The 20,369-nt window shown below is 41.8% G+C and overlaps 1 protein-coding gene across 1 annotated transcript; it reads left to right on the forward strand.

Moving 5' to 3' along the window:
- The first annotated feature begins 2,727 nt into the window (after window positions 1-2,727).
- On the forward strand, window positions 2,728-20,204 carry slc7a8a (solute carrier family 7 member 8a). The gene is made up of 11 exons (XM_034205233.1): window positions 2,728-3,374; window positions 8,620-8,824; window positions 11,424-11,575; window positions 15,585-15,710; window positions 16,365-16,518; window positions 16,963-17,086; window positions 17,275-17,378; window positions 17,609-17,705; window positions 17,832-17,981; window positions 18,105-18,282; window positions 19,098-20,204. The coding sequence occupies exons 1-11, from the start codon at window positions 3,245-3,247 to the stop codon at window positions 19,250-19,252; spliced, it is 1,575 nt and encodes a 524-aa protein (XP_034061124.1). The 5' UTR covers window positions 2,728-3,244; the 3' UTR covers window positions 19,253-20,204.
- The last annotated feature ends 165 nt before the right edge of the window (window positions 20,205-20,369 follow it).

Here is a 20,369-nt window from a genome sequence, read left to right on the forward strand (position 1 = left end):
GCCGGGTAATTGTGTGCACCTGGTGTCCTGTGTTGTCTCCTCCCCCCCTCACCTGTGTCTTGTTGTGCTGATTAGTGTGTGTATTTAGGCTCTGTTTCCCTGTCTGTTGGGAGGCTGGTAGGGTGTGTGAGATCCTTGAGGCTGGTAGGATGTGTGCAAGGAGAACAGCAGGATTGAGGCTGTGAACTTTGGGCACATGATTTTAATAAATGCCCCCGTCGGGTTATATTTTTGGACGTTCTGCGTCTGCCTCCTTGCTTGGTCTGGGCCGCTCAACGGTCAGCTTCACAATTCCCTTCCCCTTAATCTCAACTTTTCTTGTTCAAACAAAAGTAATATGGTCCTTGTCCCAAAACTATTACCTATTTATTTGATCAAAGCCCTTTTCCTGCTGTAATTAGACAATAATGCAATAAGAAGCAGCAGTGGTGGTTCTAGACCAATTTGACTGGGGGGGCCACTGGGGGGCCAGTTATTTTCTGAGGGGGGCACAATAAATGCAGGACGAAAAAGAGAACTAGACAGTATGAAGTAATTGCGCATAAGAAAACAATGCAATACAGTTATTGGTATTTGTTTCAGTACACTTATTTATTTCAGATAGATCTTATAGTTATTACTGTTAGCTTCAGCTTAAGTTATAGTGCAATGTTTGCACTAACACCATATTTATATAAAAATAAAGGCAATGAACAGTTACATCTCTACTTTACATAAGGGTGTCTGCACAATCTCACATTACAGCAATAAAATCCTGCAGTTTTTGGCAAACCGAGTACCAGAAAATATACATTTAAAAATTTTTTTTAAAAACTTGTCATTGTTAGGGGGCCGCAGGGGGGTCAGAGGTCAGTGTTAGGGGGGCACTGGCCCCCCTGGCCCCCCTAGAACCACCCCTGAGAAGCAGTCTAATCTAATCAAGCAAACAATGCAAAAGACTGTTTGGATGCAATCAGTACATAGGGCAGATGATCAGGCAGAACCATTTCCATCAACTATCAACACTATCACAACCAAATCATGACATTATGATTGATCACAAAGCCTTCCTTTAGGTGTTTTGATCAGCAGAGAATGGTGGACATTTTCTGAAATCAGGTCAAACGTTCATGGTTTAATATGGTTAAAAAGATGGAAATGAATTACAATGTTGGTTCTTTGACTTTAATGTAGCCCTGATCAAGGAAATTCTATAATTTTAGCTTTTCCCCCCATTGTTCCCCCATTGAATTGTTTCATTCAAACATCTTAAGTAGCCTAAAAGAGCCAAACTAAAGTATTTCACATTCACATTTCAGTATTTCTCTGGTTTAATATTGCCATGCAGTTAGAGTGACCACCTCACAACATAAGGAAGCTTTTACCCTCATTTCCACCACACCAATACACCTAAACCAGGCTGCATTTGCTGACCGACTTCAAAATAAAAATTCTTGTAGGTGCTGCACACCAGCAAAATGTCAACAAACTGGCCCGCTGACCTGTTTCCTAATGGTCAAGCATGTGTACTGTGAGTGAGCAGTGTGTACACCTTCCTGCCTCACTGACCAGGTACACTTAGTGATAACCAAACCTTTCCAATGTTGTTCAGATTTAGTGGCACAAGCATGAAAGCTGCCTTTCAGTGTGTGTGTGTGTGTGTGTGTGTGTGTGTGTGTGTATGTGTGTGTGTGTGTGTGTGTGTGTTATGTATGTGTGTGTGTGTGTGTGCGCACGTGTGTGTGTGTGTGTGTGTGTGTGTGTGTGTGTGTGTGTGTGTGTGTGTGTGTGTGTGTGTGTGTGTGTGTGTGTGTGGCCTAGCATTACTATACTTGTGGGGACCTAAATCTGTTTACACCGTCCCTTATGGGGACAAATTGGAGGTCCCCATGAGGGGAATCATTAATTTTAGGGTGAAGACTTGGTTAGGATTAGGGTAAGGTTAAGGGTAAGGGTTAGGGTTAGGCATGTGTTGGTTATGGTTAAGGTTAGGATAAGTCTCCAGGAAATGCATGTAAGTCAATGTAATGTCCCCTGAAGTGATGTATGCATGGTGTGTGTGTGTGTGTGTGTGTGTGTGTGTGTGTGTGTGTGTGTGTGTGGTGTGTGTGTGTGTGTGTGTGTGTGTGTGTGTGTGTGTGTGTATGTACTTTAATAATGTACATTTTTACTCTACGTACACCTTAATCCCCTTTTAGATAACTATACTGATTAATAACTGTTTAGCTCAACATGTTGTACTTGAATATATTTAAGTGCAATTAAGTAGTGACTCAAGATAGTAGAAGTACTTTCTCATACCATAGGCATATAAAAAACAACTATAGGCCTACTATCATAATGGGTTGGGGTAATAGTGTTAGTACCTATGGATGGAAACGCCTCAGTCTCTCATCATACAAGTGACTTGCTGGGCTAAAAATAGACTGGCCTCTGCTGCATCTTGAATATTAAGTGTGAATGAATGAGAAAACCTCTGTGCCTGTGTGGTTGCGAGAACAAGAAAGAGAGAGAAAGGCAGATGCAACATAGGCTGCCATGCTTGGGCATTTCTGTCAGTGGAAGATGTACAGTGGAGCGGCAGCAGCGGGAGGAACAGCTGATGTTTGGGGACGGAGATGGGAGGTGTTATGTTCTTGGTCGAGAGGCAGAAAGACGAAAAACAAGCCCTCCGTTTGGAGTAGGTGACGGGGTGGGGGGGTGTGGCTGTGAAAGAAGGCGGCGCTACTGTACTATATGAAGGACCCCATGTATATGTACTCGAATACAACCTCTCCCGTCCTAACCAAACACAGGTCGGATGTGTATGAGACCGCTTTTGTAAAGCAATGTCTTTTCAGCTCACACCTGGAACGAGGAAGCACTGAGAGTTTTTTTTTATTGACATATTTTTTATTGTTGCTCCTGCTGTTTCAGAAACAAAGGAGTTATTTCCTTGTATGACTTTTAAGGGATGTCATTGGATATGTGCTTTTGGCTCAATAATCGGAATATTTAGTTTGGGGGCTAAAGTGCAACCTATGACACCGGCAGGCAGGAAACTATATTTACTACATTTATTACACTTTGTTTCTAGATTTGCACACCTTTTTGTCACAAGTTGCTGACAGCGCAATAACTTTCCTCATTAGATAAGTGCGGCACGTCCTACGTGGTTTTACGCACACACGATACGCTTGAGCTCCAGGCGAGACAAGCTTAACGTGGTGTGTGCTGCATAAGAAGATTAAAACATAACCCAAATAATAAACCTCCAACCATCAAAATGACGGACGGTGCCAGACAGAGGAGCAGCACGTCGGGCTCTGCAAAGGATGCTGCCGCTGAGGAGTCGGGAGGTGGAGTGGCGCTCAAGAAGGAAATCGGGCTTGTGAGTGCCTGCGGAATCATCGTTGGTAAGTGCTCAGTCCTCCAATTCTGTCATATGGTGCTAACAGTTGTCTAACTCAGCCCAAGCTTCAATTTCCCCTCCCATATTGCCTTTGCAGTTCATGTGTGCGTCTTGGAAAGTATAAAAAGTATATTTGATGGTGAGGGATGTAAAGAGACAGATGGAGAAAATGCAAATATGGAGGAGTGGGATCAGGGGTGTAAAAGCTGCCCTGGGATCAGATTCCACCATTACCTAGTTTATGATGAACCTGTGGGTGTGTCTAGATAAGGATGTTATATCCTGACAACGAGAAAGTGATATTACCTGCAGTTGTGCAACGTTTACACAGTTGGTTATAGTGTAGCTTGTGGTATACTCCTGCACACATTGAGATATGATCTCCCAAATTGGATGCACAAACAACCCTAAAGGACACACTTTTCTTTCTGTGCAACGCTTCAAAGATTCAGCCCCCCCCCCCCCCCTTCAGTGTTTAATCAGTCATCATCATCAGATGTGATCATTTCTTAGCCTGGCCAGGGATGGTGATGTCGTCACCCTCACTCAGCTCTGATGCTGGAGATTAGGAACATTCAGAGCAATTTGTAGGCTCACATGATTGATCTGGACACAGTGTGATGCTGGAAACAGTGGACAGTCATACATTGGCTTGTAGCACCAGAGATACAAATCTTAAAGAGACATTCCAACTAATGTTATAAATGAAGCTCATGTCATAGGTGGTACTAAGTTGTTTTATTTCTTATGTAGCTCTGGGGGGTGGGGGGTTCTTTGAAATCTGAGAAATTAGCCCTGGTGGTATCATTAGAGTACAATTGATTTGCATTGTGGGAAATGTAGTAGCCATGGTTTTTCAGTCTCTTGCAAGCCTCTCAGTTTTGTGGAATTACGATTTCTTAATCACAAGCACTAAATCGGTTACCCTATTGATACATTAATTGTTTCAGTTCGACTTTGTACCGGAGCTGAAGGAATTACACCGATTTTGTTTCACAATACGGACTTGTGCAATGCCTAAATTGCAGAAGGACAATATTTGTTTACTACAGATTTAAGAAAAACATCTTTGTTTGATCAAATCCTCCAAAACAACACCACTTGATCAATAATCCAACATCTTATCCAATGAGATCTTGGGGGTAAAGGACACACATGCAGTAGCAGGGCTGAACAGAGGAGAATTCAATACAGACGACAAACAAGCAGAAATAACAACATCAGGAGACAGATAGGTCGATACAGGCGCATGCAGGGGGATATATGGCCCAGGTTGTCTACAGTAGGTGTGTGGTCTTCAGATGACCTTGGCAGCGTGAAGAAAAGGGTGGGGATGACTCATGCGATCGTGCGTTTCCAGGGTAACGGGATGAAAGAAGGCAGAGTGAGAGTGTCTACACATGGGAAGTCCCGAGAGAAAGACAAGACAGGAGCTGGGGAAAAGGGAGGATGCGGGAGAGATGAAGAGCAACCTTGGCAGAAGGCTTTGTACTTGGTAACTTACTGCCTACATCCTTGAGGTTTTACACTTGAGGCCTCATTTCAACTCTGCTTTAAGTAGCTCAGTTTACGTTAAGCTTTACCAACTACATTTACACTTTCACACCTTTCTAGGATCTGAGATAGTTGCAAGAATATATGAGAATGTGATTCCGCCAACATTCCTCTTTGTTGCCCGACACTTGATCGTATCTTTGCAACAACACGTAGATAATATAATTGATAAAGCATTTGACTATGGCTCTCCAGTCATCAGCCGCCGATTAAGAAACAGGTTGGCAGCGACTCGTGCCACCTTAGAGCCTTTCTTTACAGCCGAGCAGAGTCCATCCTGTTCATCTAGGTGTAGTCACCAGATTTTTCGTCCTTGAGTGAGTCACTCATTCATGCCCCCCCAGCTCACATTGTGCCCCGCTGGGTTTCCATGAAAAGGGCCAAGCACACGAGAACATCAAACGGTTTTTATGGCCTATTGTACAGTACAGGCACTTATCACTCGCACACATAAATCCAGCACGTGCAAGGCGGGGAATTCGGATTAGAAGTGAACTTTTGGCCACTTGGAGACAAAAATGCCCCACCCTGATAATGCTGTTTTATTAGCTCGCCTGGCTTAGCCGTGTCTGAGCTCCAGTCCATGCCCTCTCATTACATTACTCCACAAATTCACTTTTATTAATCATTGAGCTTTATTCCATACGAGTAGCTTTTATGTTTTACATCCGCAATCAGAAATCTTAATGCCACTCCTCTTTCTCGTAAATGGTTTCCTTGTTGTAGATTACTTTAGTGTAATGACACACACACACACACACACACACACACACACACACACACACACACACACACACACACACACACACACACACACACACACACACACACACACACACACACACACACACACACACACACACACACACACACACACACACACACACACACACACACACACACACACACACACACACACACATGTACAAGGTTCCTGCGGGGTCTGTGAGTGTGTGGCTGAAGGCCAAGCAGCAGGTTGCACTAGCTTGGTGGCTCTTTGAACAAGGATTTAACGGCGGGTGGAAATGCAAGAACTAATCATAGAGAGCTTTCTAAAGTCTGATCAGGGTTTTATCCTAATGCAGCACAAACACTCTCATGCTTGTTGAAAGGGTTAGCGTTACGTGGTGACACGGGTATGAGCGGCTGAAAGATGATGCAAAATGTATATCCTATAGTGTGCCTCCATTTTTGCTACATCCTTACATTTCTAGACTGAATTGTGAGTGTGATTGGCAGATTAAATGATAATGTAAATGCCTTTAAATTGACCAGGTAGTAACGAAAAAGAGCAAATATGCAATATACGAGATTATGGATAGGATCTGAGATAGCCCAAGAGCTGTATGAGACTTTGAAGTATACATTGTGTGAAGTCTGAAGAGGAGCCTTAGCCTGTTTCCATCAGGAGGCATGAAACAAAGTCAGAGAAGAACAGAAATGTGCTCACAGAGCACGTCTCAGACCAGGCCCCTTCCTTTGTGAAAAAACGATCCGATAACAATGGAGGATATCAAAATATCCCGTGCTAAAAGAGGCTGCATACATTTGTAAAAAGACCCAGAAATAAGATACATGAGGGTAGCTGTGATGCACGCTGCCATGAGAGATTTGAACTTTTAGAGTTTTTATTCTCTGCTTCTTAAACAGATACAAACAAGGCCTGAATTCAAGTCAAAAAGAGTTTTTCGGTTCCCTGTCTACTTGGATGTCAAAACGAGCACAAGAACAGGAAACCTGGAGAGATTCCACACAGTCAGCATGTCTCTCACGCCTAATGATGCACATGACAAGAACACACAATGCAAGCGTGCACATTTGCTTGCTCGTATAAAAAGCAAATCCTTTTACATAAAAGTCCAAATATTGACTAATTTCAACCAGAGGCAGCGATTGACCTTTATCTGCCTCTGCAAACGTTATGTTGCAGAAGTCTAGCAGCAGGGAGTTTGCCACTGAGGAAAGTGCTGAGTCAATGCATAGCTGCTTTGTTTCAGGTCAAAGGTCATGCACTGAAGACCACAGCAGCCATTAACATGTCGACATCAGGAGTGTGTGATGCTTTGCTGGCCGTCTCTTTTACCTATTACCTGCAGCTGGAGTTACATAAGTGAGCCAGACACTGATGCATATGGATTCTTTAAACCTATAGCATGCCGTCATGCTTCGGAGATATGTGCACATTCTTCTTTAGATTGAACCGATCTGAGAAAGCAGAGTGAAGTCTTCTCCCTTGGGGGATTGATGCTGCTATTCCATTTCAATGTGTTTGTCTGCAAGGATTTTTTTTAATCTGACCTAATCTTTAGATTGAATGCCTTAATGATTTTAGAAACCTGGAGATGCAGTGGAATCCAGATGTGCATGTCTAATAGCTCAAACCCCAAAGATTTCTCTAGAGAATAGAGAATTTCAAGAGTATAATAACGGCAGCAAATCATCCAATTGAGAAGCAATCATTAGTATAAAAATGTCATATTAAAACATGTTAATCACCACTTTTATGTCGTCACACCTGCCTGCATAGCTGCAAGTTATATATTCTAGTTTATTGGAAGTTGTAGTAAGATATAATGCAATCTCTGCACTTTTTTTTACTCTGCAGGCTTAATGTCATTCATATCTTTGACTTTTGTACTGTACTGTAAAAGGCCACTTATCCTATCATCCGGTTATGATTCAAAACCTTCCACCTTTAACCCTGACGCTTTTTTTTATTAGCTGTTGGTTTATAGCGCCATCAACCCAGTGATTAGAGGCTCGCTAACTTCGTCTTCGTTGTAGCCTAATCGAACATTTGGGAGTGCATGGCGATATTTTTCATGTTGGCCCAGAACCCAAACTCTGTCCCTCCATCTCTCAGCTCTGGTGTAAAATGCCTGGCGCTCTGATGCTCATTGGATCTGTCAGGGCAGACACCCCTCCTTCCTCCTTGCACTCTTTCACCCCACTCTCTGTCTTGCTCAATCTACAAATAACTCTGTGCTAAATCAGCAGATTACAAGTTTGCCTGATAGCTCAGCTGCTTTATCACGTTTCAAACAATTGATTAACATGTTGTAACTGTTTTTTATTTGGTATATTAAAAAACTAGTTTGTGGTTTTATGCAGTAACTATTTAATTGTGGTTAACAGTCAGTCAGAGTGATTTCCATGGAAGTGTGTCGTCTCAGGCAGGTTGCCAGGTTTGATGCCATCTGTCTGCTGAGGTCATAAAAAACATTAAAGGGCTCAATTTTCTTCGAGTTATGCCAGCTGTTTCTTCCAGTTTCTAGTTGTATGCTAAGCTAGGCTCATTTCCTCCGTGTTCTTACTCAATACCTAGACATGAGAGCAGATCTCATTGAAATCTACAGTAGTGAGTCTTGCAAGAGACACGTTTCTTTAATGATGGTCAACTTTAGCAAAGAAGATGCGGAAATGTTTTAATTTGTATTCACCAAAGTGGGTGAAGCACCAAAATACTACATCCTACACTTCCCATAATGCTACTGCATAGCATGTTTTTAACTCCCTGCCTCATGAATGCCATCATTTTTCAAACCCCACTCTAGTTTGTAATCCAGGCTGTGAAGCAATGACATGACAAATAACCTGCTTTAAACACTACAGCTTCTCAGAACCCTTCTGACAATAACCTGTTTTATAATCCGCTCCGCTGTAACCTGACACCCCTCCTCTCTCCCTTCCACCAGGTAACATTATCGGCTCAGGTATCTTCGTCAGTCCGAAGGGAGTGATGGAGAACGCCAGCTCGGTGGGCATGGCCCTCATCGTCTGGATCGTCACGGGGGTCATCACGGCCATCGGGGCGCTGTGCTACGCCGAGCTGGGCGTCACCATCCCCAAATCTGGAGGAGACTACTCCTACGTCAAGGACATCTTCGGAGGGCTGGCAGGGTGAGACATTCAGTCATGGACTTACTTAGAAAGAGTGTGTGTTTTCCTATGGCATTTGAAGGTGGGATATGAGTCAGGAAGAGGATACATCGAAGCAGCTGACATCTAACAGTAGTAAGCAGAGTTGTGATAATAGGTTAGATATACAGGAAACAGTTTGTGGGTGTTTTTTATTTAACATTTAGAGATTTCAATCTGGTGGTTTGTCTCCACCTGAACACCACGTGCCATTAGCAATACACAGACGCTGTTTTCATAATAATTAACTGTTCATTTCAGGCATCATTTTTAGAAATGATGGAAGTTTTTGTGGTCAAACTTCTTATTTTTAAGGAAAAACCTTTTGTCTGATTCACGGAGGTTTGATAAACCCCCGGGTCAAAACCACTGTCTAATAAGAATTTAAGCCACTTTTATAAAAGAAGCAGCCTCTCTTAAAGTTAATTTGACATGGATTTAGGTGAGCATACCAACATGTCTAGATTCTTCTCCTTATCCTGGTGGATAAGCCCGCTCATTCAGGTCAGACATCTTGATCCAAAGAGGGGGGTCTTATTGCTTTTTAAACCTGGAGCAAATACTGACTCGGATGTTTGAACAGTAGATGCTCAGACAGCCAAAATTACTCAGACAGTTACTTATGTCCGCTGGGTATTTATATCAACTGGTTTTCCCATACATCTCTTCCATTGGTCCATAAATACTTAACTTATAGTTAACTCTTAGGAACCATGCTAGGTTGATCGCCAAGAAAAACAATACTGTTTGTTTGCGTAGATTTCACACTGTGCCTTTGCCCAGACTGTAAACACAGATTAGACCATTGTTTAGTTTTTTTCAACTATCACAAGGGTACATATTATCGGGGTATTTTGGGAGAGGAATTCAACCAGACGAAACAGCCAATCATTGTTTTGGTCCCTTTGTACAGTAGCTATCAATACACGCCGGCTAGGATAAATAAACCGTGTTCAAGTGGTGTTTGTTTTCTGTTGTCATTCTCCTTTCATCCCTATGTGTTCAATGTGGGCCTGGGGGGAAGTAGGTATGTGCGCTGTATAGGTCAGTAACGGTAAAGGAAATAGCTACGTCACTTTGTCGCTGCTGGGCGATGGCGATTTTCAAGAAAGAGCTCGTAAAGTTGTAAACTCAAACATGACTTGAATGGACAACGTTTCATGTACAAAGCCCTTTGTTGTGTCGGACATTATATGCCGTATAGACTAATATACAGATGGAAGGGACTCATTGGGTTAGGGTTAGACCGGGTTTCTGATAAAGGGATATATAAAGATAAATCAATGTGGCTCATGCCTCTAAATCCTCTATTTGTTCCAAATCTGAAGGACTATTATATAATTTAGAAAAAGTTTAGTCATGGTTGATTAAGTGGTTTATAATAACATAGTATAATACATTTATGTAGTGAAGAAAAAGTACAATAACTCCCCTGGGAAGTGTACTAAAATAGGCAAAAAATGTAGGTTCAAGTAAAAGAAAGTATGTTTAATGTTACTTTTTCCCGCTTTTGCCTAAAACAAGGCGTCCACCTGCGTTAAATATAAAACATTTTACATTAAACACACACGCATTCCAGTGACACATAAGCCTGTTAACTCAGTCAGGTGTAATGATCCCTCTATAAGCTTTCAGGGAATTTGGTGGAAAAACCACTCGTCTGGTTTCTCCTGCTAAACCCTCATGATCTCACATCTCATCTCACCTCCCCACCACGCTCCAGCGGCCAATCTGTGTCACTATTGACACGGCTTGCATCAGTTTGTGACTCATCCTGTCCGTTTCTAACACAGCGAACACACACTGACTAATATCAGTCATCACTTCACTTTAACTAGGCACCCAGCTGACATTTTCTCAGAGGTGTTAACTGCTGTAGGTCTAAACGAAATGACATTATTGACATTAAACTTAATTAGGGGAAATCACATGTGCTTATTACTGGGAATGAATGCACAGACCTGATCACTTAGTATGGTATGAGCCATTAAGTTTCCATATCAGAATCACATTAAGAGCATGGGTTTTCCCCTTTGATTTGTCATGAGAATTCCATATCTTTTTGTCTAAATCTGTTGACAAATGGGAAAAAATACGCCTCATGATTTCCAATAGTCCAAGGTGACATTTGAAATAACTTAATTCTCTGAAAAACCTAAAGATATTTAATTTTAAATGACAAAAAAAGTAATAAACACCATCTGGAACCGGTTTTATGCGTTATAACTGACTAAAATGATCGATTGATTACAAAAAATGGTAAGTGATTTGTCAGCTGTAGATCCATAAATCATTGTCTCGGTGCTTTATCTCTCCATATTTTTGATCCTGTCCTAAAACATACAAATTGAAAAGATCAAAAGCGTTAACTCAAAGCCATACAACAGTGTGTCTAGCTAATACTATGAGAGGTCAAGCAAATAAAGTCGACCCAAAACAAAGTGCTTTGAATGAGAGTCAGTAAATGGAAGGATGTATACGTGCCATGTGCCTTTGTGATGTGTTTTCTCCTCTTTACCCCCCCTGCTGTTCCTCCCATGCTTCTGTGTTTGTAACCTTTTGTAACTCCTTTTTCTCTCAGGTTCCTGCGCCTCTGGATCGCCGTGCTGGTGATCTACCCGACCAATCAGGCCGTGATCGCGCTGACGTTCTCCAACTACGTCCTGCAGCCTCTCTTCCCCACCTGCTTCCCTCCGGAGAGCGGCCTGCGTTTGCTGGCTGCCGTCTGCCTCTGTGAGTCATACAAACACACGTGCAGATGTTGATGCCCAACTATGCTAGATAAGAACATAACAATTCAGGCTCTGTCATAAACGGTACAAGTGTGAGCAGTTGTGGGTGTCAGGCATGAGTCATTATCATAATAGGAATATTTAGAGCAATGTTATACCAAAATGTAACGTCCGAATCATTTGCTGTATTTCTTGTTTTCCTGTATGTCAACTCTATCATATCTATCTCTGGTGGATTCATGAGAGCATGAAAGGAATAGTTTGCTTTCTCATGGAGAATAAGATCAGAACATTTAACAGGACAGCGACAAAATATCCATGTGTTGCAAACATTTCAACCAACAAGGGCGGGATGTTCTTTGGATTGTTTCATTGAAATGGTTTCAACTTGTTTCCAAGAGGGAAAACAATACAGTATTTCATGTAAAAATACGTTTCGAAATAGTAACAGTGTTTGTGTAGCAGAATATATATATATTTGTCACTGACAAACTTTCCTTTGTTTTCTGCCAAAATACCTGCTAATAACTACAACAGCATTATTACATTTGTTATGGGTAAGTTAAATATATTGGTGTCTTATGAACCTAATTTCTAAGAGATACACTTTGACTCTCAAATATAAGAAAAATATTACAAATTGAATTATTTCCCTTTTTAAAATATAATGCCGAAGCAGCTATTGGCTCAACATACAGTAGATTCGGTTTTGATTATATAAGAGTGCAAGTAGTCTCAAGAAATAGAAAAAAAGACACAAAGTTCTGTTTTGAGTGTGCATGTCGAGACAGGCCAAGAAAAATCTGCCAAGGGATCCAAGATTGCACTTTAGTTTTCTGACACAGTTACAAGACAGGTAAACGCTTTGAAACAGGTTGCTGAACGAATGTAATAGTAGCTCATGCTTGTAGGATTCCATTTCATCCTCAAAGCTGTTTGCAAGTTATTCAAAGCAGCAGATGGCTGAATGTTCCTGCTTATGTCCCAGTGTATTCCCTGAAGCTCATGTCATTCTAATACAGGATAGCATAGCCGCTGAGACGTGTTAGCACTGAGCAGTGAATCTGTAGCGATAATGGGTAAACGTGTTGCTGCTGACATCACACTGGTCCATTCAAATCCCTCGGTTCACACACACTGGCCACATACTGCAGGCAGCCTTCAGATAAAGAGACAGACAGCTCTGGACTCTGGAGAAGAGTGTGTGTATTGTAAGTGTGTGTTTGTGCATTGCTGTGAACTTTGCGGAGGATTACAAAACACCACTGTTCTCTTCTCACCTGTCGAATAAATATACTACATTTAGAGAGGGAATAATGACCCGTATTTGCAGAGGGAAAACAAACAGGTCCTTTGTTTTATTTTTGTACATTTTTCCCACAAAATATGGCTGAGTTAAAATAGAAACGCGCCGTTGCAAGCAGGTGGTCGGGGTCAGAGATCTTCCGTAAAAAGACGTGTTTTTTCTCCCTCATACTGATCCCCAAAGGTTTTTTTGTACCACGACGTTGGAAAGGCTGCCTTGTGACATGCTGTTCACTGGCAGATGGGCTCAGTTGGCCGCCCTGTTTGGCTCGAATAAGTGGAAATCTCACTTTCCAAAGGCATGCACAACAACACACACATTTGTACGCAGCGAGCCAAGAGATCCACTACTTAATGATCTACGCCAGAGAAAGAATGGTGTTAGTCGGTCAGAAGGGTACCTCAAAAACATTGCAATAGATTTCATGCGTCATGTTGAGTGCAAATGTAGCAAATTTGGTCAAGTTCAAATGAAAATAGCAGGAAGATATTAGAGTTTTGTACAGAAAATCTGTCATTCATAAATATTGTCGCTCTTTAGCAGGATAGATTGATGTGACCTGTTATTTTGCACATGCATTTGCACCTGACTTTCTTCCAGTTTCATTAAAACCTTCTGGCATGCTTCTGAGAATTGCGGCTTACCTACAGACAAACATTCTAACGATGGTAATAACACGTTTTAAATCCATCTGAAGGCTTTCTTTGTTAGGTTTAGAACTGTTGACCTCTTTTTACCTGTCTTTGTTTGTCCCAGTTACATAATCGACTGAAGCAAAACAAACTTAGTTCTGACATGAACCGCTAGCAGTTATGACTCTGGTTTGTTTTCAGCTGGTAGAAAGAAGTCCATTTGACAGGTGTCGTCAGGCAGTTTTCAGTAAATATATGTTTTCACCCTGTTTTGATGTTGTCGTTGTTCAGGAGTAAAAGTGGGTTAGAGGTTAGCCGTTTTCCTCAACTCTGATCTCATTGTTGTTGTTGTTGTTGTTGTTGTTGTTGTTGTTGTTGTTGTTGTTGTTGTTGTTGTTGCTTGACATTTCTACGATTTCCTCAATCCGACCCCTGGCAGATTTATATATAATAGAGTGCAGGATATAACCTTACATATTTACGCACCAATCCAGTCCAGATTTAGGGACCGAACCAGATGCCGCTGGTCATGGCAGCCGCTTCAATGTGAAAGGTGTAACATTTCAAAAACAGGCGGGGGGGATTCTCCCTGGGGTCCGTCTGCAGAGTGCGAGGTCATAACTGTCATGTTTTCCAGCAAGCTCGTGGTTAACTCAGCAAGTTTCCATACACACATTTTGTATACACAGCTTACGAACAGCTGAGCGACCCCCCCCCCCCCCCCTCGTCTCGCTGAATGTGTCCTCAGGTGTTTACTCGCAGCCTGTCAGTAGGCGGAAAGAATTAGTAGGGGACACATGGTTCCTAAAATCACTCTGTGAGTTTTCAGGGATGGATCAGTTGTATTTTGTTTACTATGTCTGTGTGTATAGGTAAGACAAATCATAAGCCGGTGTGTTCAAAATGTCTAATTTCCTTTTTTTTGGGGGGGTTGTAAAAGCAGCACGCTCTGCGGCTCATTTGTAGTAACGCTGCAGGATGTTGAATTTACAACTTTCCCCTTCACCCTCTCCAAAAGCCCCAGTAACTAACCACAAACCACAAGAATACGTCTCTCCAACTTCATACAGACCCATGCATGTCTGACCGTCTGCTCTGCTCAGACTCATTTCATTTGATCAACTTAATCCCTAAGAGTCAAACAGGCCTATTATTTAATGGCACCCTATTGGCCTGAACCCACTGGCCTCTTGTACCCAGCAGTACATGTTCAATCCAATGTCTTTGTCTGTCATTTGAAGTGAGTTTAATGGCTTTTCCAAATATGTTTGGTGCTTTTTTTTTTGCTTTTTTAATGCTAAAGGAGTGGAGTTTGCCATAAAACATTAAAAAGAATAAACATGAAGGACTAAACAATCATAAAAACGTATTAATGTATCATTATAAGATACATTATTATTATAGAGGTGGAAAAAAACTTGTATCTGAATGTCAAATACCTGCTGTACTTCAAAAGAGAGAAAGCTAGTGCAGGTAAGACATTAGGTGTACTATAAGAGCTAACGGGTGAAGTTCAATGCCATGATGCAGGGTCAAAGGTCGTTGCAGTTCAATGTTAAGACACGTGCCACATGTGCAGCTTTTGATCTTTACACACGCCCTGTCCTGTTATCAGCTCACTTTCTCTCAAGAAAACCGCACGGTTATTGACTTGACTTTAACTGTCTTGCGGGTTTATAAGGGACAAAAAAGCGTTTTATTCCCTTGGGAAAGAGAATTACTAATACAACAATGAAGTTCCTTTACGAGATCAATAAAAAATACACATAAACCTTTATCTATCACTTAACTTCATAACATAATCATTTCCCAACCTTTTGTCAGCGCCGACTCATCAATATGAGTCAGCCAAATAGGCACCAAATTTGAGTGGAAATGTATATAAAATAATTCCCAAAACATGCTGAATCTAACAAACGGTGCATGTAAATGTACAGAATATAATGTATAAATATCAGACAGCATGACATTTGGGGATTATGCCAACTTTAAAGCTAATTTAAGAGGAAAATAACAGGAGAACTGGATTTTAAGGGGTGAAATAATCCCTAACTTGACTGTGTTTTCTGCAGTGCTGCTGACCTGGGTGAACTGCTCCAGTGTGAGGTGGGCCACCAGAGTTCAGGACATCTTCACCGCCGGCAAGCTGCTGGCCCTCGCCCTCATCATCATCATGGGCTTCGTGCAGATCTGCAAGGGTAAGTCATTTCTATCATTTGTCTGTCCTGTAAAAGTCACACTTGCAGTCAGCGAGGGCCTCTTCAGTCACTGCATGGGACAGTATATAGACTCCCCGTGGATCTGCAGAGTTCAGGGAGTTTCTGTGGCCCCTTTAGGTTTATACTAACATTGCTTATATCCGCTCGCCTGTGTGGGTTTGCTGTCACAACAATGCTGAGGGACAGTTATTACAGGGGCCACAGAAAGTAGGCCCCATGAAACCACAGAACAGGGGTTTCCGTGCGAGTGTTTGAAGTTAAAAGAACAGAGTACACGAGGGACGGTATGTGAGCGTAGACATACTTTAACGCTCTATGAAAACATGCTTTAAGAAGGGATTTCAGGGAAAAATGTAATGACAAAGGAGAAAGGAGTGAGAAAGCCACTTCACAGGGAATGAGCACAATGTGTTTTGCAACTTGTTTTACACACACTGATGGAATTAGGTGATGGTTTTCAGCTGGGTTACCTCACAGCAAGCATAGAAATTAAGTGGATTTATTTACCCTAAAAGCAAAGAAACAGACCTCCTTGGGTTTGATAGGCTCATAGAAACAGACTTAAGGACTTAACAGACTCTGCTATTTGAAAATGCTGCTGCACCAAACTCATTTCATCTTCTCCACCCGTAGGAGAGTACTACTGGTTGGAGCCAGCCAATGCCTTCGAGCCGTTCCAGGAGTATGATGTGGGCTTGATAGCGTTAGCGTTCCTACAAGGTTCCTTCGCCTACGGAGGGTGGAACTTCCTGAACTACGTCACAGAGGAGCTGGTGGACCCCTATGTGTAAGACACTTCATTACGCTTCTCATATATCTAGGAATATTTCTGTGGCAGGAAAACCACCTTCCCACAGCACAGAGCTCCACGCACCTTTTAAGCAGATGCATTCCAAATTAGCTTCCCAGTTTAATCCCTTTCCCTTAAGCTCTTTGTAATTGATTTAACTTAGCATGGGATACATTCTCCACATCATCCCCAGTGCGATTGCTAGAAACATTTCAAGTCCAATTGAATGGTTTATTTCTTCATTTCCTCTGCATTTTCTGTCTTCTCATCAATCCCATGTTTTTTTAAATAACCTTGGCATCCATTAATACACCTGCCCTAAGGTAACATGTTTAATTTCCTGCTTCAAATCCCCCGCATGTACCTCCCCCCGTGTACCTGCTTCTTTTTACCTTGCCACCCATTATGTCTTCCAAACCTGACCCCTTCTATCGTCTCCAGGAACCTTCCCCGTGCCATCTTCATCTCCATCCCCCTTGTGACCTTCGTCTACGTCTTCGCCAACATCGCCTACGTCACGGCCATGAGCCCCGCGGAGCTGCTCGCCTCAAACGCTGTCGCAGTGGTGAGTATCTCGAAGCATGATGTAGTAAAGGTGCTCCTGTAACTTCCTTCAAACACCTATGGAGGAGAATGACGCCCTCTAGTGAGATACATGTGTTGGTTGATACTCATTCATTGGTTTATAGTGAGGAAATAGGAGTCTAACCATCGTCTTTGTGTCTTCTTCCTTTCATCCACCCTCCATCCTAGACGTTCGGTGAGAAGCTGCTGGGAGTCATGTCGTGGATCATGCCCATCTCTGTGGCTCTCTCCACCTTTGGAGGAGTCAACGGTTCCCTCTTCACCTCTTCAAGGTGAGTTAGTCCCATTACAACTTTCAATGTATTGGTCATACTATGTCAGCTACTCCACAAGAACAACTTTAAGATAAAGAAGAAGTTATACTGTAGGCTCCGAATTGAACTCCCTAGGCTTCCTTATGTTTTATCCCTCCTTTACACTTTCTAGTCTTTATTTTCATTATGTAACATGTAGTGTCAGACTTAAATACTGTTCATGAATGAAAGGAATTTTCTTCTCACAGATTGTTCTTCGCTGGAGCCAGAGAGGGCCAGCTCCCCAGGCTGCTGGCCATGATTCATGTGAAACGCTGCACTCCCATCCCTGCTTTGCTCTTCACTGTGAGTACCTTCCTCAACAACACACTGCTTTGTATGTTATCTTCTTCACATAAACACTGAAGCTGCATACAACCCGCATACATCCTGTTTTCTGACCCTCCTCTCCTTCTCCTTCTTCTTCCTCAGTGCTTGTCCACCCTGCTTATGCTGTGCACCAGTGACATGTACACCCTCATCAATTATGTGGGCTTCATCAACTACCTCTTCTACGGAGTCACTGTTGCCGGGCAGATCGTCCTGCGATATACTCAACCCGACCTGCACCGACCAATCAAGGTGTGTGAATGTTATGGTTTTGCCACATTTAAGCTTTGTCTGTAAACTATACAAATGACAGAAATAATAAAATGATGGTCTCTGCCTAAGTGTAACGCGTTATTTCTTTGTTCTCTCTTCCAGATCAGCCTAATCTGGCCGGTTATTTACCTCATCTTCTGGGCCTTCTTGCTCATCTTCTCTCTTTATTCCGAACCCGTCGTGTGTGGCATCGGCCTGGCCATCATGCTGACTGGCGTCCCCGTCTATTTCCTGGGAATCTACTGGGACAAAAAGCCACAGTGCTTTAACAACTTTGTTGGTGAGTTAGCTTATCACAGGCTGGTTGTTTTTTTACCATTCATGGTGAAATGTGTTTTATTATTCAAGACAAAAATTCATTATAACTAATTGGGCAAGACTACAGAATTGGTCAACATTTTGGAACATTTGAGAGACTTAGATTAGCATAAGGACTGGAGGCTTGGGGAAACAGCTAGCATGGCTGTGTCCATAATTCAAACATATATGCCAGCAACCACCTCTAATGCCCATACCAGTACTCTAACGACACATTTGGGTTAAGGAGCCAGTTATTTGGTGAAGCAATTCTTGTTACTAAGCATATTTTTAAACTAGCCAGGCTGGCTGTTTCTGGTCTTTATGCTAAGCTAAGCTAATTGCCTCCTAGTTCTCTCATACTGAATTGGCAGAAATATTGTATTTTTTTATAATATTATCTAGAACTTTTCTTCATACATTACTGCACCTGTCCTAAAAACTAAGGGGGACCGTGCCTTTGAGGCGGTGGCCCCAAGGTTTTAGAATAAACTCCTCCAGATACTAAGAGCCTCTGTCTCAGTAGAGATTTTTAAGGAGCAGCTAAAGACTCTCCTTTTCCGACAGGCCTTTGGGGCGCCGGAGGAGGTGCGTTTGTAGCTGTTTTTCATTGGTGTTTTATCTTGTGTTTTACCTGCTGTGTTTTATGCCTTTTATTCTACATTTTATGCTTGTACTATGAATTGTGTATTGTGTACTGTATACTGTAAAGCACTTCGTGTTGAGAAGGGTGCTATATAAATAAAGTTTTACTTACCCACTTACTTACTACATCTCTTTGTCACTGTCTTTTTCCAGATAAGATGACGTACTTGGGCCAGAAGTTCTGCGTAGTTGTTTACCCTGCCATGGGTAAAAGCATTGGGAGCGGAGAGGAAGGAGAGGAAATGAAGGAAGCCAGGTCTCCTCTGTCCAAGGAGGACGGAGACAACCACAAATCAGCGGACTGCTAACGTCTTTATCTCCCACCTGCCCCGAATAAACAGACATTTGCAGACGCATACGTGGGTGTGCGCATACACACACGCAGACATACACCATGTGTAGTGGATTTACTGATCAACACTTTGTCTTTCATATTTGGTTTTCTATCAATCAATAATGTTGTGCCAAATATAACATGACGTATTTAGAGTCATTTGACCTCAAACGTTTCTGTCCGCGGGTCATTCAAAAGTGCAATAAAGAAAGGTTGGCACCTTACCACTCCTCAATACATGCTTAAACACACGTTTTTTCATCATCATCCCGCTTCTCTACCTTCACACACTCCAGGCACACTCCTACTGTAAGAGCATCATATCTTTTTATTTTTATCAAGAGACTCTTACTCCACTGTGATGGCTACGAAAACACATTTTCTTTGGGGTTTTGTTCTTTTTATTGCCACAAATTAAATGTTGCTCTGTCATCCAAAGAAGAAAATCAGATCAAGTCATTTCATGTTGTGAAGTACACTAAGTGCAGTGTTTAGTTTTTAAAAGTGACTTTGAATTGTTTCCCTCTCTTCTTTTGTAATTGTGATAATTGTTTATATCAGATGTTCTTATGTTAGTTTTAATATGTTAATTAAGTTGATATTCTTTTTTTTTTCTATTCAACACCATCTACTTTTTTTTTACTCTTGTGGAGGTGTACACGTGAAAGCTGATGTGTGATCTGTACATTGTATTGGTTAATGGAGCACATGTTTTGTTAATTGCCTTAATTAGAAAATAGACTCTTTTTTGACTGATGTGTAGAGATGGTTGATTCTCATACCTTTGGGTCGTTTTTCATGTTTAGGGAAGAAAGAAATAAGTGGAATTATGTACGGACACTACACTGACAATGAACCAGTTAAAACTGTGCAAGGAAAAAGAAAACTAGAAAGAATAAATAGACATGAAAGTGTTCACCGACACATTTGAGTTGTTAATGTGAAATCCCGACACCGACACATGTGAATGCCTGCGTGAATAACAGTTTTAAAGAGGCATTGATTGTCTTACGGAAGAAGTATTTTTGTAGCTTGCCACTTAGCTGTGTTTAAATCATTTTTATTTAGCGTGTCTTATCAGAGCTTTACAT

This window comes from Gymnodraco acuticeps, unplaced genomic scaffold, assembly GCF_902827175.1.
Source record: "Gymnodraco acuticeps unplaced genomic scaffold, fGymAcu1.1, whole genome shotgun sequence".
Lineage (NCBI taxonomy): Eukaryota > Metazoa > Chordata > Actinopteri > Perciformes > Bathydraconidae > Gymnodraco > Gymnodraco acuticeps.